Below are 25,583 nucleotides of genomic sequence, written 5' to 3'. Positions count from 1 at the left end.
AAAAACACAGGAAAGTCTACACTGCCAAGCTAGTGACAAAATGAGAGGCAGAAAATTGCAGACCCATGTAAAGCTAACGTATACGGATAATCAGATTCAAGAAAGCTTAATTATTACCTAAATAGCTGATTCTTTAGCAGCAGGCTATTAATTTTCTTTGATTTAATTACAACAACAGCTTGTATTTATATTGTGCCTTTAGCGTATGAAGACATCCCAGGCGCTTCACAGGAACAGTATGGCACATAGCCACACGAGGCGATATTAGGGCAGAGGGAGGAGGTGGTGGCGTAGTGGTATTGTCACCGGATTAGTAATATGGAGACCCTAGCATAATGCTCTGGGGAATCTAGGTTCAAATCCTACCGTGGCAGATGGTGAAATTTGAATTCAATAGAAAAACACCTGGAATTAAAAGTCTAGCAATGACCATGAAACTTCTCTGATTGTCATTAGAAAAACATTTGGAATTAAAAGTCTAGCGATGACCATGAAACTGTCTCTGATTGTCATTAGAAAAACATCTTGAATTAAAAGTCTAGCGATGACCATGAAACTGTCTCTGATTGTCATTAGAAAAACATCTTGGATTAAAAGTCTAGCGATGACCATAAAACTGTCTCTGATTGTCATTAGAAAAACATCTTGAATTAAAAGTCCAGCGATGACCATGAAACTGTCTCTGATTGTCATTAGAAAAACATTTGGATTAAAAGTCTAGCAATGACCATGAAACTGTCTCCAATTGCCGTAAAAACCCACCTGGTTCAGTAGTCCTTTCGGGAAGGAAACTTGGTCTGGCCCAGATGTGACTCTAGACCCCAACAATATGGTTAACCCTTAAATGGCCCAGCAAGCTGCTCCAAGGGCTGGGAAATAAATGCTGGCCTAGCCAGTTATGCCTACATCCCACGTAATAATTTTTTTAAAAGTGACCAACAAACCCTGAACAAAGAGTTAAGTTTTAAGGAGTGTCTTAAAGGAGGAAAACAAGAGGAAGAGCTTGAGGTGGTTAAATCAGGATTGTTCAAGAGGCCAGAATTCGAGGAGCAGCAGTTCCTGAAAATCACGTTGTAATTCGAAGCGTCGTAAATTGGGACCGATTTTTCCATCGCAACAATGGCATTAGTGGGATTTGGTTGTCGAGCCAAGACTGGAAATCACTCCTGGGGCACCCGTTGTAAAATGTTCTCAACCGTTGCCCTGCCAAGTTGCTGAGGCGACTTTTGATGTTTGCACACTTTTGCACAAGTTCCTCGGTTAGTGTGGGGATATAATGAAATCTTTTGATCACTGTCAGTTGCGCTGTCTGAGCACATATTAAATACTGTGCAACATGAGCAGTTAATTTGCGCCGATTGCACCAAAAACAATTAGCAGAATAAAGCATTTGTTTCCAACCTAATAAAGATGGTTCGATTTGCCCAGTCGTACAAATAGGTACGTATCGATGTGCTGATGTGCCATTGTAAGATTAAAACCGACGTATAGTCGAAATAGGATGTCAGTTTGTAAACATTATAAGTGCTATCCATCGTAACCCAAACGTCATAAAGTCGAGAATTGCCCGTCTTTGGTTTTGAACTTTTAAGTAGGCTCTGGCATAAGAAGCTTCAAAGTAATTGGGTGAAATCAGAAATGAATGTCAACATTATAGCAATCAAATTATACCAACCAAAACTGTACTCAGAAATGATCTTAATGGTCAAATTGGTGAGACTTGTTAGAAACTCAATAATTAAGTGCTGAGCACCCCTGTGATTTTGGGGAGTAATCTATATGACCATTGCTGTTGCATTTTATAGTAATTTTCAATAATTTTCTTTCTCTCTTCACAGATATGGGCTAATTTTTCCCAAGAAGATAAAGAACACTGTAGCATTGACGAAACACTCTATTTTTGATGATTCAGACGATGAGGTAAAATTAGATGGTTTATACAGCAGATGTTGCATTACCTTTTCATTTTGCCATTTTCTACTGCAATGTGATGCGTAATGTTTCCAAACATTAAATGAAACAAAGTTGTTCAAATATTGTTGTTTTTCAACTTGGAATTGTTGCGTTTAATTTGGAGATTATTGGATGTTGCAAACAGCTTTGGTACATTTGAAGCTTGTACTTGGAGGGAAAGCAGCCAGTTGTCTTCCTGCAGTTAATCCTGATGGGATTGCGAGGAGTAGTATCACCTTTTAGCAACTCTGAATCAAGTCATCAGCACATAATAAGATTTTAGCCTCTTTAAAGAGGTACTGTGGCAGCAAAGATGTCATTCCTCAGCAGATATGCTCATTTTAAGGAAGTAGCAAATTCAGCTTTTGAGTGTGGTGTTTAAAAGTATTAAAGTGAAAGGTCATAAATAATGGGACTAAAATCTACTTTGGGTCCAGATCATGCCACAACTTAATTTTAAAATCGTCATCCTCTTATTTTTCTAAATCCCTCCATTTCCTTGACTTTAACTACCCCTGTAATCTCCTCCAGCCCCACAACCCACCAAGATATCTACACTCTGCCAATTCTGAATTGTTGAGGGCTTCTGATTTTAATCGCACCATCAATGGTGGCCATGCCGAGATCCCAACTCTGGAATTCCCTTCCCAAATCTCTTTGCCTCTACCTACCTTCCCCCCGCCCCCACCCCTTTTCAGACTCTCCTTAAAAACGACTTCTTTGACCAAGCTTTTGGCTACCTGGCCTAATATTTATTTACCTGGCTCAGTGTCTGGTTTTGCTTCATAACCCTCCTGTGCAGCACCTTGGGACATTGAATAACGTTTTTAAAAAATGTATTTTATTCCAAACTTATATAAACGGTTCCGAAACATGAACAATTCGCTATATAGATTGTACAAACTTTTCCCTTTTTCATCTCCCCCCGCCTCTGCAACGGACAGCTCCTCAAACACAGCCACAAACATCCCACACCTTGCCTCAAAGCCCTCCACTGAACCCCTTAATTCGTACTTGACCGTTTCCAGCCGAAGAGAGTCATATACGTCCCCCAGCCAGGCATCCACCCTTGGTGGCGTTGCTGATTGCCACTTCAACAGAATTGTTCGCCGGCCAATCATAGAGACGAAGGCCACAACGCCGGCTTTCCTCCCTTCCATCAGCTCCGGCTTCTCCGATATCCCAAATATCGTCACCAAAGGGTCCGGTTCAACCTCCTCCCCCACTATCGAACACGCCCGCCCAGAATCTCTCTAACGTTTTGCAGCCCCAGAACATATTCGCGTGATTCGCAGGTCTCCGCCCACACTTCTCATCCTCGCCTGCTACCCTTGGAAGAACCCACTCATTCTTGCCCGAGTCATATGCACCCTGTGAACGACCTTGATCTGTATCAGGCTCATCCTTGTGCACGAGGAGGTTGCATTTAGCCTTCATAGCACCTCACTCCATACTCTCCAGTTTATCTCCCCTCCCAGCTCCCCCTCCCACTTCTCCTTAATCTTCACCACCTGCTCAGTTCCCTGCTCTTCCAGCCACCCATATATGCCTCCGATCCTGCCCACCCCTTTCACATCCAGAAGCAGCAGTGGCTCCAATAGAGTGTACCTCGGAAACCTGGGGGACTTGTTCCAACATTCCGTGCGAAGTCCCTTACTTCCTCTCACTTCCTCTCCGGAGCTCCACCCTCTCCTTCAGCTCCCGTAACTGGCAAACCCCTCTCCCAGGTACAGATCCCTCACCTTAACCAGCCCCACTTCTCTCCACTTCCTACCCTGGCTGGAAACTGTGGTTTTCGTACAGTGGTGCCAGCGACATCCCTTCAATCCTGAAATGCCTCCTCAGCTGGTTCCAGACCTTTACTATGGGCAGCACCACCAGGCTGTCCGTGTAGTTCCTTGGCGCTATTGGCAATGCTGTCGTCACCATAGCCCTCCAGCTGGACCCCCTACAGAATTGTTCCTCCACCCTAACCCTTCTGTCCTCTCTCCTTCCCACCACCGCCTCACCTTCTCCACGTTCGCCGGCCAGTAATAGTGTTGCATGTTTGGCAACGCCAACCCTCCCTTCTGCCTTTTTTCTGTAACAACATCCTCTTAACCCTTGGCACCTTCCCTGCACATACAAAGTCTGAGATAATCATATCCCGTTTTTGAAAGAAGGCCTTTGGTACAAAGATCGGAAGTGTCTGGAATATGAACAGGAACCACAGCAGAATGTTCACCATTACCACTTGGACCCTCTCTGCCAATGTCCAGTGCAATGAGTCCCTCCTCTTCAGTTCCTTCCTAACCTCCTCCAGCAGCTTTGTTACATTCCATTCATGTAGCATCACCCATTCCCTCGCCACCTGAAACCTCAGGTATCTAAACCTTCCTCTGGTCACCTTGAAAGTCAACATCCCTTGGTTGGCTCGCCGACTCAACTCATTCACTGGGATCACTTTACCTTACATTTAGCTTACATTCCGAGAACGCCCCAATCTTCCCCAACAGGCCCATTATCCTCTCCTTGCTCTCTAGCCGGTGCGAAACATACAATAGTAGGTCATCTACATATAGTCACACCTGGTGCTCCCTTCGCCTCTCATAATCCCTTGCCACTCTGCCGACCCCCTAAGAGCCATTGCCAGGGGCTCTATCGCTAGCGCAAATAAAGGCAGCAACAGCGGGCACCCCCGTGTTGTTCCCCTCTGCAGTTCAAAGTTTCATGAGCCCATGTCGTTGGTCTGCACACTCGCCTTTGGTGCCACGTATAACAGGCCCACCCATGCCACAAACTTCTGCCCAAATCCGAACCTTCCCAGGACATCAACAGGTATCACCACTCCACCCGGTTAAATGCTTTCTCGCGTCCATGGACACCACTACCTTCGATATCTGAGCTCTCAACGGGGTCATGGCCGCAATTATCGGCCTCCTTATATTACTAGAAAGCTGCCTGCCCTTTACGAAACCTGTCTGGCCCTCCGCAACCACCCCGGGCACGTCCTTCCCACCACCAACATGGCCAGCACTTTCACATCCATATTTAACAGTCATATGGGCCTATATGACCTACATTCCAACGGGCCTTTCCCCTTTTTTAATATTAATGTGATCATTACCTGTGTTATTGTCTCCGGCAGCTCCTCGTTCTCCAGCGCCTCATTAAACGCCCCCAAGGGATGTGGGTCAGGTCCGTTACGAAGTCCTCATAGAATTCCGCTGGGTAACCATCGGGCCCCGGGGCCTTCCCCGACTTCATATCCCTTATACTGTCCAATACCTCCCTCAGCCCCAAAGGCCCCTCTAGCGCCTGCCTCTTCTCTTCCTCCAACTGTTGAAACTCCAGTTCGTCTAAGAACCATCCCATGTCCACCTCTTCACCCCGCCCCTGATCCGCCCTGTACAACTCCTTATAATAATCCCGAAACACCTCGTTTCTCTTCCCCGGCTCCGCCACCACATTCCCTGGCCCAGAGCGAATCTTAAATATTTCCCTGGATGCGGCCTGCCTTCGTAGCTGATGCGCTAACGTTTGACTTCCCTTCTCCCCGTATTCGTGCTGCACCCCCCCTTTCCCTACGCAGCTGTCCTACCGCCTTCCCCGCCATCAATCTATTGAATTGCCCCTGCAGTTTTTTCCTCCTCACCAATCCCTCCGTGGTGGCTGCCCTCGAGTACTCCCTATCGACCTCAATTATCTCGTTCATGAGCCGTTCATATTCCTCCCTCCATTCCCTATCCACCTGGAATGAGAAAATCTCCCCCTGACCACTGCTTTTAGTGCCTCCCAAAATGTGGCTGCCGCCACCTCTCCGTTTTGGTTCAATTCTACATAATGTTTAATCACAACCCACACTCTATCGCAAATCTGCCAACAACCCCGTTGAGCCTCCACCCCGGCCTCTGCTCCTGTCCTGATCGAAGCCGAATCTCCAGCCAATGGGGCGCAGGGTCCGAGATTACTATCCTCGCATACTCTGCCCCCTTTACCCCAACCAAAAATTCCCGTCGCACCTCAAAAAGTCGATTCTTGAATATACCCTATAAACATGTGAGTAAAAGGGATACGCCCTTCCCCCGGATTCTTGAAGTGCCACGGGTCCATCTTTTCCATAAACTCGCCTAGCTTCTTTGCCATTCGTATCCTGGGGCTCGATCTATGTATGCTCGGCTCCAGGACACAATTAAAATCTCCTCTCATAATCAACTGGAGCTTTGACAAAGGGTCACCTGGACTCGAAACATTAGCTCTTTTCTCTCCCGACAGATGCTGCCAGACCTGCTGAGATTTTCCAGCATTTTCTCTTTTGGTTTCAGATTCCAGCACCCACAGTATTTTGCTTTTATCTGGCAGGTGGCCAAATCTGGGGTCGCTGCCAGCAACCTCCTCATAAAACCTACATCGTCCCAATTCAGTGCATATACATTCACCAGTACCACCGGCGTCCCCTCTAATATCCCACTCATCATCACGTGTCTCCCACCTGGATCCCTCACCTCCTTCGCGCTCACAAGCCCCATTTTCTTGCTCATCAAAATGGCCACCCGCCACGACTTTGAATCAAACCCCGAGTGGAAAACCTGTCCCACCCATCCCTTTCTTAGCCGTACCTGGTCCTTGACGTGGAGGTGTGTCTCCTGTAGGAAGACCACCTCTGCTTTTAAACTCCTTAGATCCGAGATCTTTTCAACGGTCCACTATGCCCTCGCACGTTCCATGTTATCAGCCGTACCCTGTACCTAGCCCATCCAAGATGGCCCCTTTCTCTCCCCTACCACCCCCCATGGCCACCTCTCTCAGCCTTCTCCCCCTCCTCACTTCCGTTCACCAGTATTACCTGCCAGCGTGGCAACTCCTGCCTAAAACCCTCTCCTACTCTTTCCCCCCCCCCCCCCGTGCTCACCTCTTTGTTCTGTGAAGAAGGCTCCCCACCTTCCCCCACCCAAACAAAGACTCATCTCGAACCACAGGTCACCTTCCCCAAAAACAAACAAAAAGAAAGAACACAGCCACAGGTAGCAGGAGCGGTGTGGGGGACAACTGTCCGCTAATAAACTTTTCACCTCTGCCATTCTTTGTTAACCCAACAGAAAAAAGAAAAAAGCCCCTCTACATCGGAGGAAAAGAAAAGCCCCCCCCCCCTCCCTCCCTCTACCCGTATTCTCCATTATTCCAAAGTGCCAGCGCCTCCGTCTCCCAAAATTATTCAGTTCTCCCCCAGTTTACGCTCCTGGATAAAATCATTGACCGCTTCCGGGGTCTCAAAATAATATCCACGGCCTTCAGAAGTCACCCATCGTTTCGCCGGGTAGAGCACCCCAAAAACTGATCTGCTGTCAATATAACACCATCTTGTCCTGTTGAACCCTGCATGCCGATTTGCCAGTTCAGCTCCAATGTCCTGGCATATTCTGACCTTGTTCCCCTCCCATTCGCAGTTCCGCTTTTCTCCAGCCCTGCAAGATCTTCTCTTTCCCCACAAACTTGTGGAGTCTTACGACACAGCCCGCAGAAGCTCCTGCCTCAGTGATGTGCGCTCTGTCCACCTCGGGGGCCTTGTTCAGCACCCCCTCCGCATTCCGCCACCAGCCCCGCCAGCATCCTCGAAACATACCTTGTGGCACTCGCACCTTCCACCCTTTCAGGAAGGCCAACTATTCGCAGATTCTCCCTCCTCGACCGATTTTCCTGCTCCTGCACCTTTGCTCTCAACTGTTGCTAATTTAATGGAATACTATCCCACGTGCGTCACCACTAATGTTGCTCTTTAGAGCCGCCAATATGATACTGAGGCTCTGTTTATGATATGATGTTATGTCCCAATAGTGTCGCCAATACTGTGGGTGTTTCTGTTTCTCTTACTGAACCACAAGGCTTTCCCGTATATCGGTCAAATGACCACACAACCAGTTAGTCAGTTCAAGTTCAAAGATTGTTTATTTACACACGAGGGTTACTTCGACATGCAAGCACAATATACTACAAGTTAAACTACACCTACAAACTACAGTAACCTATACTTAACTTCAGGTGACCGGCACTGTACAAGTGGGTAAGGCCTTTATCTTGATCTCACATGGCTGGTTTGAACAAATGGCTCTGTCTCTGCTGGGCTCATCTGGCAGGTAGCGATCGTTGGTCTTGAACTTGGCTGTCTGGTCGTTATGCTGCAGTTGGGCTGGCACAGGCCGGATCCAAAAGAGGAAGAACACATGGCTGTGTCCCCTTTTTATCCTTCTAGGGTTTTGTGCTCTTTGGGGCGCTCCTTAATCTTGGACCCAATAATTCGACCGGCTTCGATCACTGCCTTCGATTTTGGCCAATAAAGGGGCGGGTGACTTGGTGGCTGGGAGGGTCCTTAGCGGTCATTGACTTGGCAGTTGGGCTCTCTGAGTAAAGGGAGTGGCGCCGATCAGTCTGTGGCTGTACCGGTTTCTTGATTGGAGTCCAATTGTTCTGGGGAATGGGCCATTAAAATGCAAATGAGTGGGGGTTTTGATCAGGTTTAGCTACTTGCCTTTCAAATACACAGAAGCTCTGTATCTGTTTGAGTCTTGGGTTGGCCTTAATTCCCATGGTCCTTTGCAGGTGGCCATCTCAGATGGCTACACAACGTCTTGCAAAAGTCCCCTAAGAGTCCAGCCTCTGCCTCCAATGCCACCACCCGATCGCTGGGGTCCGACACCATCCTCTCGATCTCTCAGATCTGCGACCCCTGAGCCTCCAGACACCTTTCCACTCTCTCCATCGATCTCTTCAGGGATGCCATACCCTCTTCGATGGCCTTCAATCAATCCTCCTGCATCTGCTTCCTCTGCTGGCATAGCTCTTCCTCGATGAAGACCATCAACTGTTCCATCTGGGGCTTTCCAACTTGCAGTGACCCTTCCCCCTCCGCCATCTTTCCACTGGTTGCTGCGCCACAGCTCTCTTCCAACTCCTTGGCCAGATCCTTCGCCACCTTCTGCTGGGTTTGGTAACCAGCAGTAATGCCACACCCGGTGGGGGAGCTTCTCCTCCGACCTTCAGTTACACTTTTCCACCTAAGTTGCAGCCGATTTCAGTTAAAAAGAGCTCTTTTCTACGTCTTGAAGCAGGACCTGCCCTGTGTGTGACCTCACACCATGCCTATACCGGAAGTACATTTTATAACATTAAAAGCACTATATGAATATAATTTGTTTGAAAGAGACTATTGAAAGTATGTGTGCAACCTTTTCTTCATCAAACTCACAGTCATTGAAACAATTGATGCGACCATCCATTCACACGAAACCAGGAGTAGAAGGAAATTGTGGCTTTAATCAACTAGAACAGTGCCTGCCTGCGACTGATCTGTTAGTGGGAGCCGCCTATAGGGCGACTGCTCTTTATACCTCCCCTCAAGGGGTGGAGCCAGGGGCGGAGCCCACACAGGCCCCAGCATGCTACATTATAGGTAATACCATACAATGGTCCATAGGTGGAGCCCACATGGGCAACAGCGTAATATAGATAAGCATAAGGTGAATTGTTACAGCAATACATTTACCACAATAATATTGAATAAACATTATTCCTATCTTTTGGATCCAGTTTTGTCTACTCTCCCCTCTCCCCCATAACCTGGGTGCTGAGGCCATTTCCAGAGCCAACACCTCCAAAACAACTACACTAAGTACAGCATAATTTCTGTAAAGTAGATTATTCAGAATTAACAATAGAGTGATGACATTTAAACTTCCTGCATCGTGACAAGTTATCACATCCTGCAACGTAACAAGTTACCTATTCTCTTTGTTAAATAAGCGTGTAGACAATCAAGGGGTACAGAGTAAGAGGAGACCAGTTAATACATTATTCTGTCTTCAAAGTCCTTTCCATGCTCCAACCTTTTTCAACAATAACCAAAGTGGGGAACAAAGTATATTATAAATAAACGAAACCAAATATTTGCCATGGTTATGTTTTTATATCGGATTGTTTGCTTCTCATTGGAGCAGAGAGCTCCTCGCATTTGGAAAGACATTCTTAAATCAATTTGAACAAACAAACTAATAATTTGTATGCGAGTTTAATAAAAGTAATTCTTTTTATTGTACTGATGCTTGATGCAGCCCGTAAGTGCCCGAAAACGCAATAAAATATTGCCTTTTGATTTGATTGTATCTTGAGGAGATAAGATGTGTATTTCTCCTGCAAAAATAATTTCATTAGTTTAGCAATTTGTGAATGATGTAGATAAATAAGATCGCAGTAGGTATGGGATTTCATTTCCTGTGAGGTATGAAGCTCCATGTCAGTTTTCATATTCAAAGCTGGCTCTAAGTGTTCTGCAAAAACTTTACTGTGCTTTGCTGTGGGGGAAGGAAATGAGAGAGAGGTTACAAGATGGAGTAAGTAGATTTAGAGTAAAATTTGAAAAACAGGTATTAAACTTTCAAAAATACAATTTGTATTGTGCAGGGAATGGCAATAGAATATTCTGCATTACACCATGAGGCAAAGGATTCATAATTAAAATGCTTAAAATTACAGGAAATTACATATTTGTTATCCTTCTGTCTGTCTGTCTCTCTGTCTCTCTGTCTCTCTCTCTGTCTCTCTCTCTCTCTCTGTCTCTCTCTCTGGTTGGTTTAGGGGCTGGTTTAGCTCACTGGGCTAAATCGCTGGCTTTGAAAGCAGACCAAGCAGGCCAGCAGCACGGTTTGATTCCCGTACCAGCCTCCTCGGACAGAATGTGGCGATTAGGGGCTTTTCACAGTAACTTCATTGAAGCCTACTCGTGACAATAAGCGATTTTCATTTCATTTTCATTTCTGTCTCTCTCTCTCTGTCTGTCTGTCTCTCTGTCTGTCTGTCTCTCTGTCTGTCTGTCTCTCTGTCTGTCTGTCTCTCTGTCTGTCTGTCTATCTGTCTCTCTTCCTGTCTGCCTCTTTCTCTCTGTCTCTTTGTCTCTCTGTCTCTATCTCTCTCTCTCTGTCCGTCTCTCTCTCTCTGGCTGTCTCTCTCTCGGTCTGTCACTCTTTTTTAAAATTGTACTTTATTCCAAACATATATAAAAAGTTACAACATAAACACAATTCCGGAAACACACTTCCCAACACACAACTATACAGTTTGTACCAATCCCCTCTCGCGATGAACAATTCCTCAAACATGGTCACGAACGTCCCCCACCTTGCCTCGAAACCCTCGGCTGAACCCCTTAATTCGTATTTGATCTTTTCCAGCCGAAGAAAGTCATATAAATCACCCAGCCAGGCCGATACTCCCGGTGGTGTGCTGACCGCCACTCCAATAAAATTAGTCGCCGGGCAATTAGAGAGGCGAAGGCAACAACATTGGCCTTCCTCCCCTCCACCAGCTCTGATATCCCAAATATCGGCAACAAAGGGTCCAGCTCAACCTCCTCCCCCACTATCCTTGCTAGTGCTGCGAGCAGTCCCACTCAGAATCTCTTTGTCCTTTTACAGCCCCAGAACATATGTTCGTGATTCGCTGGTCCCCACCCACACTTCTCACACTCGTCTGCCACTCCCTGAAAGAACCCACTCATTCTTGCCCGCGCCATATGTACCCTGTGTATGACCTTGAACTGTATCAGCCGCATCCTTGTGCACAAGGAGGTTGCATTTACCCTTCGTAGCGCCTCACTCCATACTCTCCATTTTATCTCCCCTTCCCATATCTCCTTAATCTTCACCACCTGCTCACCTCCCTGTTCTCCCAGCCACCAGTATATGTCTCCGATCCTGCCCTCCCATTCCACATCCGGAAGCAACAGTCTGTCCAACAGGGTGTACCTCAGCAACCTGTGGAAATCTTTCCAAACCTTCCGCACAAAGTTCCTTACCTGCAGATACCTAAACTCACTTCCTCTCGGGAGTGCTATCCTCTCCTTCAATTCATCTATACCCTTCTTACAGATACAAATCCCTCACCTTAACCAGCCCCACTTCTCTCCATTTCCTGCGCATGCCATCTATCCCCCCGGCTCAAAACCGTGGTTTTCACACAACGCGTTAACGACAACATCCCCTCTATCCTAAAGCGCCTCCTCAGCTGGTTCCAGATCTTCACCATGGACTGCACCACAGGGCTATCTGAGTATCTGCTTGGTGCCATTGGCAACGCCGCTGTCACCTTAGCCCTTAAGCTGGACTCCCTACAGGATTCTCCTCCCACCATCGCCTCACCTTCTTCGCATTCGCTGCCCAGTAGTAATGCAACATGTTCGGCTACGCCAACCCTCTCTGCTGCCTCTACCTCTGTAACGGGGTTCTCTTGTAACCCTCTGCACCTTTTCTGCCCAGACAAAGTTCGAAATAATCATGTCTAGTATAAAAATCGGGTGTGTCCTGAAAATGAACAGGAACCTCGACAGAATGTTCATCCTCACCACTTGGACCCTTCCTGCCAAAGTTCTGACCCTGTCTCTCTGTCTGTCTCTCTGTCTGTCTCTCTGTTACTGTCTCTCTGTTACTGTCTCTCTGTTACTGTCTCTCTGTTACTGTCTCTCTGTTACTGTCTCACTCGTTGTATCACTCTCTCTCTCTGTCTTGCGCTCTCTCTCTCTGTCTTGCGCTCTCTCTCTCTGTCTTGCGCTCTCTCTCTCTGTCTTGCGCTCTCTCTCTCTGTCTTGCGCTCTCTCTCTCTGTCTTGCGCTCTCTCTCTCTGTCTTGCGCTCTCTCTCTGTCTTGCTCTCTCTCTGTCTTGCTCTCTATGTCTTGCTCTCTGCCTTGCTCCCTCTCTGTCTCACTCTCTCTCTGTCTCACTCTCTCTCTGTCTCACTCTCTCTCTCTGTCTCACTCTCTCTCTCTGTCTCACTTTCTCTCTCTGTCTCACTCTCTCTCTGTCTCAATCTCTAATGTCTCACTCTCTCTTGCTGTCTCTCTCGCTGTCTCACTCTCTCTCGCTGTCTCACTCTCTCTCACTGTCTCACTCTCTCTCGCTGTCTCACTCTCTCTCTCTGTCTCACTCTCTCTCTGTCTCACTCTCTCTTGCTGTCTCACTCTCTCCTGCTGTCTCACTCTCTCTGTCTCTCTCTCGCACTCTCTCTTGATGTCTCACTCTCTCTGTCTCACTTTCTCTCTCTGTCTCACTCTCTCTTGCTGTCTCACTCTCTCTCTGTGTCTCGCTTTCTATCTCAATCTCTCTCTCTGTCTCACTCTCTCTGTCTCTCTCTCTCACTCTCTCTCTCTGTCTCACTCACTCTTCCTGTCCCACTCTCTCTCTCTGTCTCTCTCTCTGTCTCACCCTCTCTTTGTCTCACTCTCTGTCTCACTCTCTGTCTCACTCTCTGTCTCTCTCACTCTCACTCTCACTCTCTTTCTCACTCTGTCTCACTCTCTCTCTGTGTCTCACTCTCTCCTCCTGTCTCTCTCTTGCTGTCTCACTCTCTCTGTGTCTCTCTCTCTTCTGTCTCACTCTCTCTTGCTATTTCACTCTCTCTCTCTTTCTGTCTCACTCTCTTTCTCTGTCTCACTCTCTCTCTATCTCACTGTCTCTCTTTCTCTCTCTCACTCTCTCTTGCTGTCTCACTCTCACTCTGTCTCACATTCTCCCTCTGTCTCACTCTCTCTCTCTATCTCAATCTCTCTCTCTATCTCAATCTCTCTCTCTGTCTCACTCTCTCTGTCTCTCTCTCTCTCTCACTCTCTCTTGCTGTCTCTCTCTCTCTCTCTCTCTCTCTCTCTCTCTCTCTCTCTCTCTCTCTGTCTCACTCTCTCTTCCTGTCTCTCTCTTGCTGTCTCACTCTCTCTCTGTCTCACTCTCTCTCTATCTCACTGTCGGTCTCTCTCTCACTCACTCTTGCTGTCTCACTCTCTCTCTCTGTCTCATTTTCTCTCTTTGTCTCACTCTCTCTTGCTGTCTCACTCTCCCTCTCTGTGTCTCACTTCTCTGTCTGATCTCTGTCTCACTCTGTGTGTCTCTCTCTCTCTCTCACTCTCTTGCTGTCTCACTCTCTCTCTCTGTCTCACTTTCTCTGTCTCACTCTCTCTCTGTCTCACTCTCTCTTGCTGTCTCACTCTCTCTATCTCAATCTCTCTCTCTGTCTCACTCTCTCTGTTTCCCCCTCTCTCTCTCTCTTGCTGTCTCTCTCTGTCTCACTCACACTTCCTGTCAAATTATCTCTCTGTCTCACTCTCTGTCTCACCCTCTCTCTGTCTCACACTCTCTCTCTCTCACTCTCTGCCTCACTCTCTCTCTCTGTCTCACTCTCTGTCTCACTCTCTGTCTCACTCTCTGTCTCACTCTCTGTCACACCCTCTGTCTCACTCTCTTTCTTGCTGTCTCACTCTCCCTCTCTTTCTCACTCTCTCTCTGTCTCACTCCCTCTCTCTGTCTCACTCTCTGTCTCACTCTCTCTTGCTATCTCACTCTCCCTCTCTGTCTCACTCTCTCTGTCTGATCTCTGTCTCACTCTGTGTGTCTCTCTCTCTCACTCGCTGTCTCACTCTCTCTCTCTCTCTCTCTGTCTCACTTTCTCTGTCTCACTCCCTCTCTCTCTCACTCTCTTGCTGTCTCTCTCTGTCTCACTCACACTTCCTGTCAAATTATCTCTCTGTCTCACTCTCTGTCTCACTCTCTCTTGCTATCTCACTCTCCCTCTCTGTCTCACTCTCTCTGTCTGATCTCCGTCTCACTCTCTCTCTTTCTCACTCTCTCTCTCTTTCTCACTCTCTCTCTCTGTCTCACTCTCTCTCTGTCTCACTCTCTCTCTGCCTCACTATCTCTCTCTGTCTCACTCTCTCTCTGCCTCACTATCTCTCTTGTCTCACTCTCTCTCTGCCTCACTATCTCTCTCTGTCACACTCTCTCTGTCACACTCTCTGTCTCACTCTCTCTCTTGCTGTCTCACTCTCTCTCTCTGTCTCACTCCCTCTCTGTCTCACTCTTTCTTCCCGTCTCTCTTCCTGTCTCACTCGCTCTCTGTCTCACTCTCTCACTCTCTCTCTCTGTCTCACTCTCTCTCTCCGTCTCACTCACTCTCTCTGTCTCTCTCTCTCTTCCCGTCTCTCTCTCTTCCTGTCGCACTCGCTCTCTGTCTCACTCTCTCACACTCTCTCTCTCTCTCTCTGTCTCACTCTCTCTCTCTCTGTCTCACTCTCTCTCTCTGTCTCACTCTCTCTCTCTGTCTCTCTCTCTCTGTCTCTCTCTCGCTCTGTCTCACTCGCTCTCTGTCTCACTCGCTCTCTGTCTCACTCGCTCTCTCTGTCTCACTCGCTCTCTCTGACTCACTCGCTCTCTCTGTCTCACTCGCTCTCTCTGTCTCACTCGCTCTCTTTCTCACTCTCTTGCTGTCTCACTCTCTCTTGCTGTCTCACTCTCACTTGCTGTCTCACACTCTCTTGCTATCTCACTCTCTCTGTCTCACTCCTCTCTCTGTCTCACTCTTCTCTCTCTGTCTCACTCTCTCTTGCTGTCTCACTCTCTGTCTCACTCTCTCTTTCTGTCTCACTCTCTCTCTCTCTCTCTTGCTATCTCTCACTCTCTCTGTCTTTCACGCACTGTTTCTCACTCTCTTTGTCACTCTCTCTCTCTCTCTCTCCCTCCACCTCTCTCGCTGACTGTCTCACTCCCTCTCGCTCTGCCTGTCGTGCTCGCTCTCGCTCTGCCTGTCGTGCTCGCTCTCGCTCTGCCTGTCGTGCTCGCTCTCGCTCTGCCTGTCGTGCTCGCTCTCGCTCTGCCTGTCGCGCTCGCTCTGCCTGTCGCGCTCGCGCTCGCTCTGCCTGTCGCGCTCGCTCTCGCTCTGCCTGTCGCGCTCGCTCTGCCTGTCGCGCTCGCTCTCGCTCTGCCTGTCACGCTCGCTCTCGCTCTGCCTGTCGTGCTCGCTCTCGCTCTGCCTGTCGCGCTCGCTCTCGCTCTGCCTGTCGCGCTCGCTCTCGCTTTGCCTGTCGCGCTCGCTCTGCCTGTCACGCTCGCTCTCGCTCTGCCTGTCACGCTCGCTCTCGCTCTGCCTGTCGCGCTCGCTCTCGCTCTGCCTGTCGCTCTCGCTCTGCCTGTCGCGCTCGCTCTCGCTCTGCCTGTCGCTCTCGCTCTGCCTGTCGCGCTCGCTCTCGCTCTGCCTGCAGCGATTGCTCTCCCTCGCTCTCTGCCTGTCGCTCTCCCTCTCGCTCTGTCTGCCGCGCTCGTTCTCCCTCGCGCTCTCTGCCTGTCGCTCTCGCTCTCCCTCGCTCTCTGCCTGTCGCGCTCGCTCTCACTCTGCCTGTCGCGCTCGCTCTCGCTCTGCCTGTCGCGCTCGCTCTGCCTGTCGCGCTCGCTCTCGCTCTGCCTGTCGCGCTCGCTCTCGCTCTGCCTGTCGCGCTCGCTCTCGCTCTGCCTGTCGCTCTCGCTCTGCCTGTCGCTCTCGCTCTGCCTGTCGCTCTCGCTCTGCCTGTCGCTCTCGCTCTGCCTGTCGCGCTCGCTCTGCCTGTCGCTCTCGCTCTGCCTGTCGCGCTCGCTCTGCCTGTCGCGCTCGCTCTGCCTGTCGCTCTCGCTCTGCCTGTCGCTCTCGCTCTGCCTGTCGCTCTCGCTCTGCCTCTCGCGCTCGCGCTCGCTCTGCCTGTCGCGCTCGCTCTGCCTGTCGCTCTCGCTCTGCCTGTCGCGCTTGCTCTCGCTCTGCCTGTCGCTCTCGCTCTGCCTGTCGCTCTCGCTCTGCCTGTCGCTCTCGCTCTGCCTGTCGCGCTCGCTCTCGCTCTGCCTGTCGCTCTCGCTCTGCCTGTCGCGCTCGCTCTGCCTGTCGCTCTCGCTCTGCCTGTCGCTCTCGCTCTGCCTGTCGCTCTCGCTCTGCCTGTCGCGCTCGCTCTCGCTCCGCCTGTCGCGCTCGCTCTGCCTGTCGCTCTCGCTCTGCCTGTCGCTCTCGCTCTGCCTGTCGCGCTCGCTCTGCCTGTCGCTCTCGCTCTGCCTGTCGCTCTCGCTCTGCCTGTCGCTCTCGCTCTGCCTGTCGCTCTCGCTCCGCCTGTCGCGCTCGCTCTGCCTGTCGCTCTCGCTCTGCCTGTCGCTCTCGCTCTGCCTGTCGCTCTCGCTCTGCCTGTCGCTCTCGCTCTGCCTGTCGCTCTCGCTCTGCCTGTCGCTCTCGCTCTGCCTGTCGCTCTCGCTCTGCCTGTCGCGCTCGCTCTGCCTGTCGCGCTCGCTCTGCCTGTCGCGCTCTCGCTCTGCCTGTCGCGCTCGCTCTCGCTCTGCCTGTCGCGCTCGCTCTCGCTCTGCCTGTCGCGCTCGCTCTCGCTCTGCCTGTCGCGCTCGCGCTCGCTCTGCCTGTCGCGCTCGCTCTCGCTCTGCCTGTCGCGCTCGCTCTCGCTCTGCCTGTCGCGCTCGCGCTCGCTCTGCCTGTCGCGCTCGCTCTCGCTCTGCCTGTCGCTCTCGCTCTGCCTGTCGCGCTCGCTCTGCCTGTCGCGCTCGCTCTGCCAGTCGCTCTCGCTCTGCCTGTCGCGCTCGCTCTCGCTCTGCCTGTCGCGCTCGCTCTCGCTCTGCCTGTCGCGCTCGCTCTGCCTGTCGCGCTCGCTCTGCCTGTCGCGCTCGCTCTGCCTGTCGCGCTCGCTCTGCCTGTCGCGCTCGCTCTGCCTGTCGCGCTCGCTCTGCCTGTCGCGCTCGCTCTGCCTGTCGCGCTCGCTCTGCCTGTCGCGCTCGCTCTGCCTGTCGCGCTCGCTCTGCCTGTCGCGCTCGCTCTGCCTGTCGCGCTCGCTCTGCCTGTCGCTCTCGCTCTGCCTGTCGCGCTCGCTCTGCCTGTCGCTCTCGCTCTGCCTGTCGCGCTCGCTCTGCCTGTCGCGCTCGCTCTGCCTGTCGCGCTCGCTCTGCCTGTCGCGCTCGCTCTGCCTGTCGCGCGCGCTCTCGCTCTGCCTGTCGCGCTCGCTCTGCCAGTCGCTCTCGCTCTGCCTGCAGCGATTGCTCTCCCTCGCTCTCTGCCTGTCGCTCTCACTCTCCCTCTCGCTCTGTCTGCCGCGCTCGCTCTGCCTGTCGCGCTCGCTCTCGCTCTGCCTGTCGCTCTCGCTCTCCCTCGCGCTCTGCCTGCCGTGCTCGATCTCTCGCTCTCTGCCTGTCGCGCCCGCTCTGCCTGTCGCGCCCGCTCTGCCTGTCGCGCCCGCTCTGCCTGTCGCGCCCGCTCTGCCTGTCGCGCCCGCTCTGCCTGTCGCGCCCGCTCTGCCTGTCGCGCCCGCTCTGCCTGTCGCGCCCGCTCTGCCTGTCGCGCTCGCTCTGCCTGTCGCGCCCGCTCTGCCTGTCGCGCCCGCTCTGCCTGTCGCGCTCGCTCTGCCTGTCGCGCCCGCTCTGCCTGTCGCGCTCGCTCTGCCTGTCGCGCTCGCTCTGCCAGTCGCGCTCGCTCTGCCTGCAGCGATTGCTCTCCCTCGCTCTCTGCCTGTCGCTCTCACTCTCCCTCTCGCTCTGTCTGCCGCGCTCGCTCTGCCTGTCGCGCTCGCTCTCGCTCTGCCTGTCGCTCTCGCTCTCCCTCGCGCTCTGCCTGCCGTGCTCGATCTCTCGCTCTCTGCCTGTCGCGCCCGCTCTGCCTGTCGCGCCCGCTCTGCCTGTCGCGCCCGCTCTGCCTGTCGCGCCCGCTCTGCCTGTCGCGCCCGCTCTGCCTGTCGCGCCCGCTCTGCCTGTCGCGCCCGCTCTGCCTGTCGCGCCCGCTCTGCCTGTCGCGCTCGCTCTGCCTGTCGCGCCCGCTCTGCCTGTCGCGCCCGCTCTGCCTGTCGCGCTCGCTCTGCCTGTCGCGCCCCGCTCTGCCTGTCGCGCTCGCTCTGCCTGTCGCGCTCGCTCTGCCAGTCGCTCTCGCTCTGCCTGCAGCGATTGCTCTCCCTCGCTCTCTGCCTGTCGCTCTCACTCTCCCTCTCGCTCTGTCTGCCGCGCTCGCTCTGCCTGTCGCGCTCGCTCTCGCTCTGCCTGTCGCTCTCGCTCTCCCTCGCGCTCTGCCTGCCGTGCTCGATCTCTCGCTCTCTGCCTGTCGCGCCCGCTCTGCCTGTCGCGCCCGCTCTGCCTGTCGCGCCCGCTCTGCCTGTCGCGCCCGCTCTGCCTGTCGCGCCCGCTCTGCCTGTCGCGCCCGCTCTGCCTGTCGCGCCCGCTCTGCCTGTCGCGCCCGCTCTGCCTGTCGCGCCCGCTCTGCCTGTCGCGCCCGCTCTGCCTGTCGCGCCCGCTCTGCCTGTCGCGCTCGCTCTGCCTGTCGCGCCCGCTCTGCCTGTCGCGCTCGCTCTGCCTGTCGCGCTCGCTCTGCCTGTCGCGCCCGCTCTGCCTGTCGCGCTCGCTCTGCCTGTCGCGCTCGCTCTGCCTGTCGCGCCCGCTCTGCCTGTTGCGCCCGCTCTGCCTGTCGCGCCCGCTCTGCCTGTCGCGCCCGCTCTGCCTGTCGCGCCCGCTCTGCCTGTCGCGCTCGCTCTGCCTGTCGCGCTCGCTCTGCCTGTCGCTCTCGCTCTGCCTGTCGCGCTCGCTCCGCCTGTCGCGCTCGCTCCGCCTGTCGCGCTCGCTCCGCCTGTCGCGCTCGCTCTGCCTGTCGCGCTCGCTCTGCCTGTCGCGCTCGCTCCGCCTGTCGCGCTCGCTCCGCCTGTCGCGCTCGCTCCGCCTGTCGCGCTCGCTCCGCCTGTCGCGCTCGCTCCGCCTGTCGCGCTCGCTCCGCCTGTCGCGCTCGCTCCGCCTGTCGCGCTCGCTCTGCCTGTCGCGCTCGCTCTGCCTGTCGCGCTCGCTCTGCCTGTCGCGCTCGCTCTGCCTGTCGCGCTCGCTCTGCCTGTCGCGCTCGCTCTGCCTGTCGCGCTCGCTCTGCCTGTCGCGCTCGCTCTGCCTGTCGCGCTCGCTCTGCCTGTCGCGCTCGCTCTGCCTGTCGCGCTCGCTCTGCCTGTCGCGCTCGCTCTGCCTGTCGCGCTCGCTCTGCCTGTCGCGCTCGCTCTGCCTGTCGCGCTCGCTCTGCCTGTCGCGCTCGCTCTGCCTGTCGCGCTCGCTCTCGCTCTGCCTGTCGCGCTCGCTCTCGCTCTGCCTGTCGCTCTCGCTCTCGCTCTGCCTGTCGCTCTCGCTCTCGCTCTGCCTGTCGCTCTCGCTCTCGCTCTGCCTGTCGCGCTCGCTCTCGCTCTGCCTGTCGCTCTCGCTCTCGCTCTGCCTGTCGCTCTCGCTCTCGCTCTGCCTGTCGCTCTCGCTCTCGCTCTGCCTGTCGCTCTCGCTCTCGCTCTGCCTGTCGCTCTCGCTCTCGCTCTGCCTGTCGCTCTCGCTCTCGCTCTGCCTGTCGCTCTCGCTCTCGCTCTGCCTGTCGCTCTCGCTCTGCCTGTCGCTCTCACTCTCGCTCTGCCTGTCGCTCTCGCTCTGCCTGTCGCTCTCGCTCTCGCTCTGCCTGTCGCTCTCGCTCTGCCTGTCGCTCTCGCTCTGCCTGTCGCTCTCGCTCTGCCTGTCGCTCTCGCTCTGCCTGTCGCTCTCACTCTCTGCCTGTAGCGCTCGCTCTCTCTCGCTCTGCCTGCCGCGCTCGCTCTCCCTCTCGCTCTGCCTGCCGCGCTCGCTCTCTGCCTGCCGCGCTCGCTCTCTGCCTGTTGCACTTGCTCTCTGCCTGTTGCACTTGCTCTTATTGCTGTTTCTTTTTCGCGCGCTTTTTAAAAACAAATTTAGACTACCCCATTTTTGTTTTCAAATTAAGGGGCAATTTAACGTGGCAACCCATCTACCCTGCACATCTTTGGGTTGTGGTGGTGAGACCCACGCAGACATTGGGAGAATGTGCAACTCCAGACGTCCAGTGACCCGGGGCCGGGATCGAACCCGGGTCCTCGGTTCGTGAGGCAGCAGTACTAAACTGTGTACCACCGTGCCGCCCATTCTGGTGCACTGTCTCTCTCGTGCGCTGACTCTCTCGCACGCGCTCTCTATGTCGCTCTCTTTCTCTCTCTATCAGGACAAGAATATTTAGATTGAAACCAGAGCCAGTAGAAAAGTATAGCTGATCCACTTTAATTAGTACACATGACACAATGCCACAAATGACAGATATAGAATTTGACAGGATTAAACATAGTTCTCTCTTTCGTTCTTTCTGTATTAAAATGTGTTTAAGGTGGGGATACAATTGTATAGAACTGACTGGCTTTTTCACTGCTGCAAACACCCGTCTGAAAAATTGCTGAAACAAATATTTTTATATGTGTAATATTTATATTCAAAGGATTTTTTTTTTTAAAACAACCATTTCTGGTTCAGTTGCTATCTTGTATTTTTCTTTTAAGAGCCTCCGACAAATGAAGTATTAGTATTTTTCCAGATGACTGAGGTGAAATGCTCTTTATTATTATAACAATATTTTAAAAAATAACTGAGATTACCAGAGCTTTGAAGCAGAACATTTAATAAAGATTTGATTATATCTTGCAGGCATCTAGCAAAACAGGAAATATCTATCAATCATTGGGCTTGGGAAAGGATTGTAATAAATTGCTGATGTGGTTGAATTTACATTTTTATTTATTTGGTTACCTCTTTTGAAAGAGGAAAGTGAATTGTAGAATTTATTCTGAGATTTAGCTTTAAGCACACATTTCATTGTTTTCTTCATTATATTCTACAATACGCTGCATTGCTGACTAATTTCCTCACTATTCCCAGAAATATTATTTGATCTGAAGAACATTTGCCCTGATTTTTATAGATTTCTGGAATTTGGTGCTATATTAATCAATTTTTAATTTGATCATTTCAGATCATTAATGAGGAATTAAAAGTTTGGCTGGAAAGGATTCCTCCAGCTGCTTACTGCTGCTCGAAGCCCAAGTGCATGCCTGGCTGCCCTTGGTTTGTGAGCATTCCCTGACTTAGAACCGCAGAAAAGTTACGGCGCAGAAAGAGGCCATTCAGCCCATCGTGTCTGCACTGGCCAAAACAAGAGAAAAACGAAACCAGCCGCTCATTTTAATTGTGGGCACTGCTGTACAATGAGAGCTTTAATGTTTCATCGCTATATACACATGCACAATGAAACCTTGTCAATGCACCCCAGTAGATTATATTATTTGCTGCTTTGTGATCTCCATGTTCAAAGTAGGTTGCAGGAATGTATACTTAAAATAGGTGATAAGCCACTGAAAAAATATATTGAATGCCAAAACAAGTACAGAACATTATTGATTCGAGTTATAGTAAACCCTTCCATTTTGGATTTAAGAATCAAAGCCATATCAGCTAACTCTCCCTTATGCTCACTCTCAACATGAAACTAACCTTGAAACATGGTCCTTTCCATCCTGCACAGCTTTCTGCAACACGGGTACTCTAACATTGTATCCCAGGTAGCTCAGATTGACAGATGTTTTTGTTGGCAGGACCATCCAATATATTGCTTGAACAAAGGTACATTAAAAACTGTCTCTCATAACTGGGTTAGGTTGTCAGCCATTTGCAGGATTCAAAATATGTACTGTAAGCAGCCTCATACATTTCTTGCCTTTGAGTTGAATGACTTGTTTCATTGACCTGACTCTAAGTACTCTCAGGCCTCATCCAAGAACAATGGCAAGAATCAGTCCATACATAGATACATAGCACATACAGTGCAGAAGAAGGCCATTCAGCCCATTGAGTCTGCACCGACCCACTTAGTCCTCAACTTCCACCCTATCCCAATAACCCCATCTAACCTTTTTGGACACTAAGGGCAATTTAGCATGGCCAATCCACCTAGCCTGCAGGTCTTTGGACTGTAGGAGGAAACCGGATCACCCGGAGGAAACCCGCGCAGGCACGTTGAGAACGTGCAGACTCCGCACAGATATAGACCCAGCGGGGAATCGAACCTGGGACCTTGGCGCTGTGAAGCCATAGTGCTAGCCACGTGTGCTACCGTGCTGCCCAGTTTGGGATGTGTATTATTTGTAGGTCTGCAGAAATAATTACCAGTAAACAGTTTTCTGTGATTAGCAAGAACAAATTCAATAAGTAACCCATTATGGACAAAATTACTTGGTTTTGTCAAAATTTAGCAGTAGTTGCAGCTAATGGAGACTGAATACTATTAAAAGGGAAAAGAGATACAGTTAGGGTAGAGTCATTTATCCTTTTGAAACAGGTGGTTCTTCACCACGTTATTCTAAAAGTGTTGCAATTATTTGGGTAGATTATGATTAGAAGTATAAATATTCACTTAAGCACCACTTCTGCTCATGGTGTTTTTGAAGTGAGTTTAGCTTATAGGCGTTTTGTGTATTCTTCAAGCATGTGGATACTGTATTGAATGAGTGACTGCTCGGTACCTGGAGCCTGCAATACAGTACAATGTTTTGTGTAAGCCGGTGTGGAATTTCTGCTTTCGTGGAGCAGCCACTGCAAAGCGTATGTTAGAAGCCCATTGGAGTTTGATAAGAAAAATAAACAGATTTAAGTTGATGTTTGTGTGTGGGGAAACTAAATCCCGGGTTTGATTCATCTGTGAAATGGACAGACATGTCTCTAAGCCCTGTTTGTATATATGCATCTTTAATGAGATTTTATGGTTCTTGAAGTGAAAGACTGTGTTACCAAGTAGTTTAGGGATGTTTTTTTAAAAAAAAACCTAAGTAGAAAAAAAATTGTGCTGTTGCTGAGGAACAGGGAATCAGAGAGACTCACAGAGACGCAAGGTGACCCTGAAGGAAAGCACCATTCCTCGGAAAGTGCCAGGACAGGGCAGGATAGGAAAGGGACAGGGAGAAAGTCCCAAAACCAGGGAATGGGTCAGGAAGGTTTTCAGACACCAGCAAAGTCAAGGAATAAGGACAGTGATCGAAAAACATGTCCAGTTTAGTGAAATTACAACAAGGAACAGAGCAGAAGGCTCACCGTCAGAGAGAAAGCTGCAGGAAGAAGACTTAAAGCAAAATAGGCTTGTGAAAAGCCAAAATGGCCAAACGTGGGTGATTCCTTACTATTCCTGTGAGGCAGTGGTGTTCTGTTGGCACAGCTAAGTATCTGAGAGGGTGCGTGGAAGGTGAAGGGTGGATGCAGTTACCGTGTGACTAGTTGGCGCTCAGTGTGATGAGTGTCTGGGGCAATTGATGAGAGATCCTAGAAGTTGCTTTGTGGCCTATCACTCGGTTTCAGAGTATGGTATGATTGACCACAGTTCGCCTATGGACGGTGTATCTTTTAATATAAATTTGGAATACCCAATTACTTTTTTTCCTATTAAGGAGCAATTTAGCCAGGCCAATTCACCTATCCTGCACATCTTTCTGGGTTGTAGAGGTAAGACCTACGTAGACACGAATGTGCAAACTCCACACGGATAGTGACCGGGGCCAGAATCGAACCCGGGTCCTCAGCGCCATAAGGCAGCAGTGCTAACCACTGCGCCACCGTGCTGCCTCCATGGACGGTATATTTACTGTGAACTTTATCATATAAGATAGCATTTATAACCTGCATTATCCTTGAAAATCTATTTATATCTGTAAAGGTATACTTGTGGGTGAAGGAGTAACCTAATGTAGTTCACTCACTGCCCAATTATCTTCAGCTGCTTTATCAATGTCCTTCCTTCCATCAAAAGGTCAGAAGTGGGGATGTTTGCTGATGAGTTGCACAATGTTTAGCACCATTCGTGACTCCTCAGATACTGCAGCAGTCTATGTCCAAAAGCAGCAAGACCTGGACAATATTTAAGCTTGGGTTGAGTGGCAAGTAACATTCGTGCCCACAAGTGCCAGGCGATGACCATCTCCAACAAGAGAGAACCTAACCACCATCCCTTGACGTTCAGTGGCATTACCTTCACTGAAACTCCCATTATCAACATCCCGGGGGTTATCATTGACCAGAAATTTAACTGGACTAGCCATATAAATACCGTGGCTACAAGAGGCTAGGAATTCTGCTGTGCGTGACTCACCTCCTGACTTCCAAAGCCTGCTCACATTCTACAAGGCATAAATCAGGAGTGTTATGGAATGCTCTCGCCTTGCCTGAATGATTGCAGCTCAAAGAATCATAAATGAGAAGTCCATTTTTTTAAAATGGTCAAATTTATGGGATATGGAATGGATTGGAGAGTACAATAATACCTAATCCTAGTCCTGTCGTGTGGCATAAGACAGACCAGAATCAAATTTATTTTATGAATTCATTCTCCAGGCTTCTGATTGACTACCTTTTACGACCTGGGGGAACTTGAAGCTTTTCTGTTTAAATCTGCAGTTATTCAAAGCTGAAAGTAGATGATTCTGTGAATTTAACATTGTTGCTTTTCCCAACCGTAATCTTGCCTAAACTGAAATAAGTCATCAATGTTAAGAATCTCTGAAATATAAATTCAGTTCACTCTACTTCTCGAAAAATGCAACCAACAATGAGCATCCCATGAAGACAAATGTGCAGCAATTTGACATCACTTGCATGACCTCAGGCCCACTCTTGTCAACCTGCAAAGTGAACGGTTAGCTCGAGTTGAGGAGGAGCATCTCTCCTATCTTTACAATCCTGAAATGGCTCATTGTGTGACCTGGGCAGATCTAGATTCTGGTGGACCAAGGGCTAATAAAATAGGGTTCATATTCCTGGCAAGGTTATCAGTGCACATTTGAGTTGCTCCATGACCATTTGTATATTTATTTCCTGTTCGCAAGGATTGTTGCATAGGTCATGGAAAGTGGACCATGTTAATATGTTTTTTGTATAATGAACGTTTACCAGCATTTCGTCCTGGAAAATGTAATCTATGTACGATGGAATGGGGCAGCACGGTGACACAGTGGTTAACACGG

General features: G+C 50.7%; 1 protein-coding gene across 1 annotated transcript in view; it reads left to right on the top strand.

Moving 5' to 3' along the window:
* nsrp1 (nuclear speckle splicing regulatory protein 1) overlaps nt 1-25,583 on the top strand; it is an 84,650-nt gene that overhangs the window by 23,609 nt on the left and 35,458 nt on the right. Inside the window, exon 2 of the mRNA XM_038814314.1 lies at nt 1,839-1,920. Within this exon, the coding sequence (XP_038670242.1) occupies nt 1,839-1,920 (82 nt within the window). The remainder of the gene's footprint in view (nt 1-1,838; nt 1,921-25,583) is intronic.

The sequence above is a fragment of the Scyliorhinus canicula genome, chromosome 12 (genome assembly GCF_902713615.1).
Source record: "Scyliorhinus canicula chromosome 12, sScyCan1.1, whole genome shotgun sequence".
NCBI lineage: Eukaryota > Metazoa > Chordata > Chondrichthyes > Carcharhiniformes > Scyliorhinidae > Scyliorhinus > Scyliorhinus canicula.
This window is presented reverse-complemented; position numbering and strand designations above follow the sequence as displayed.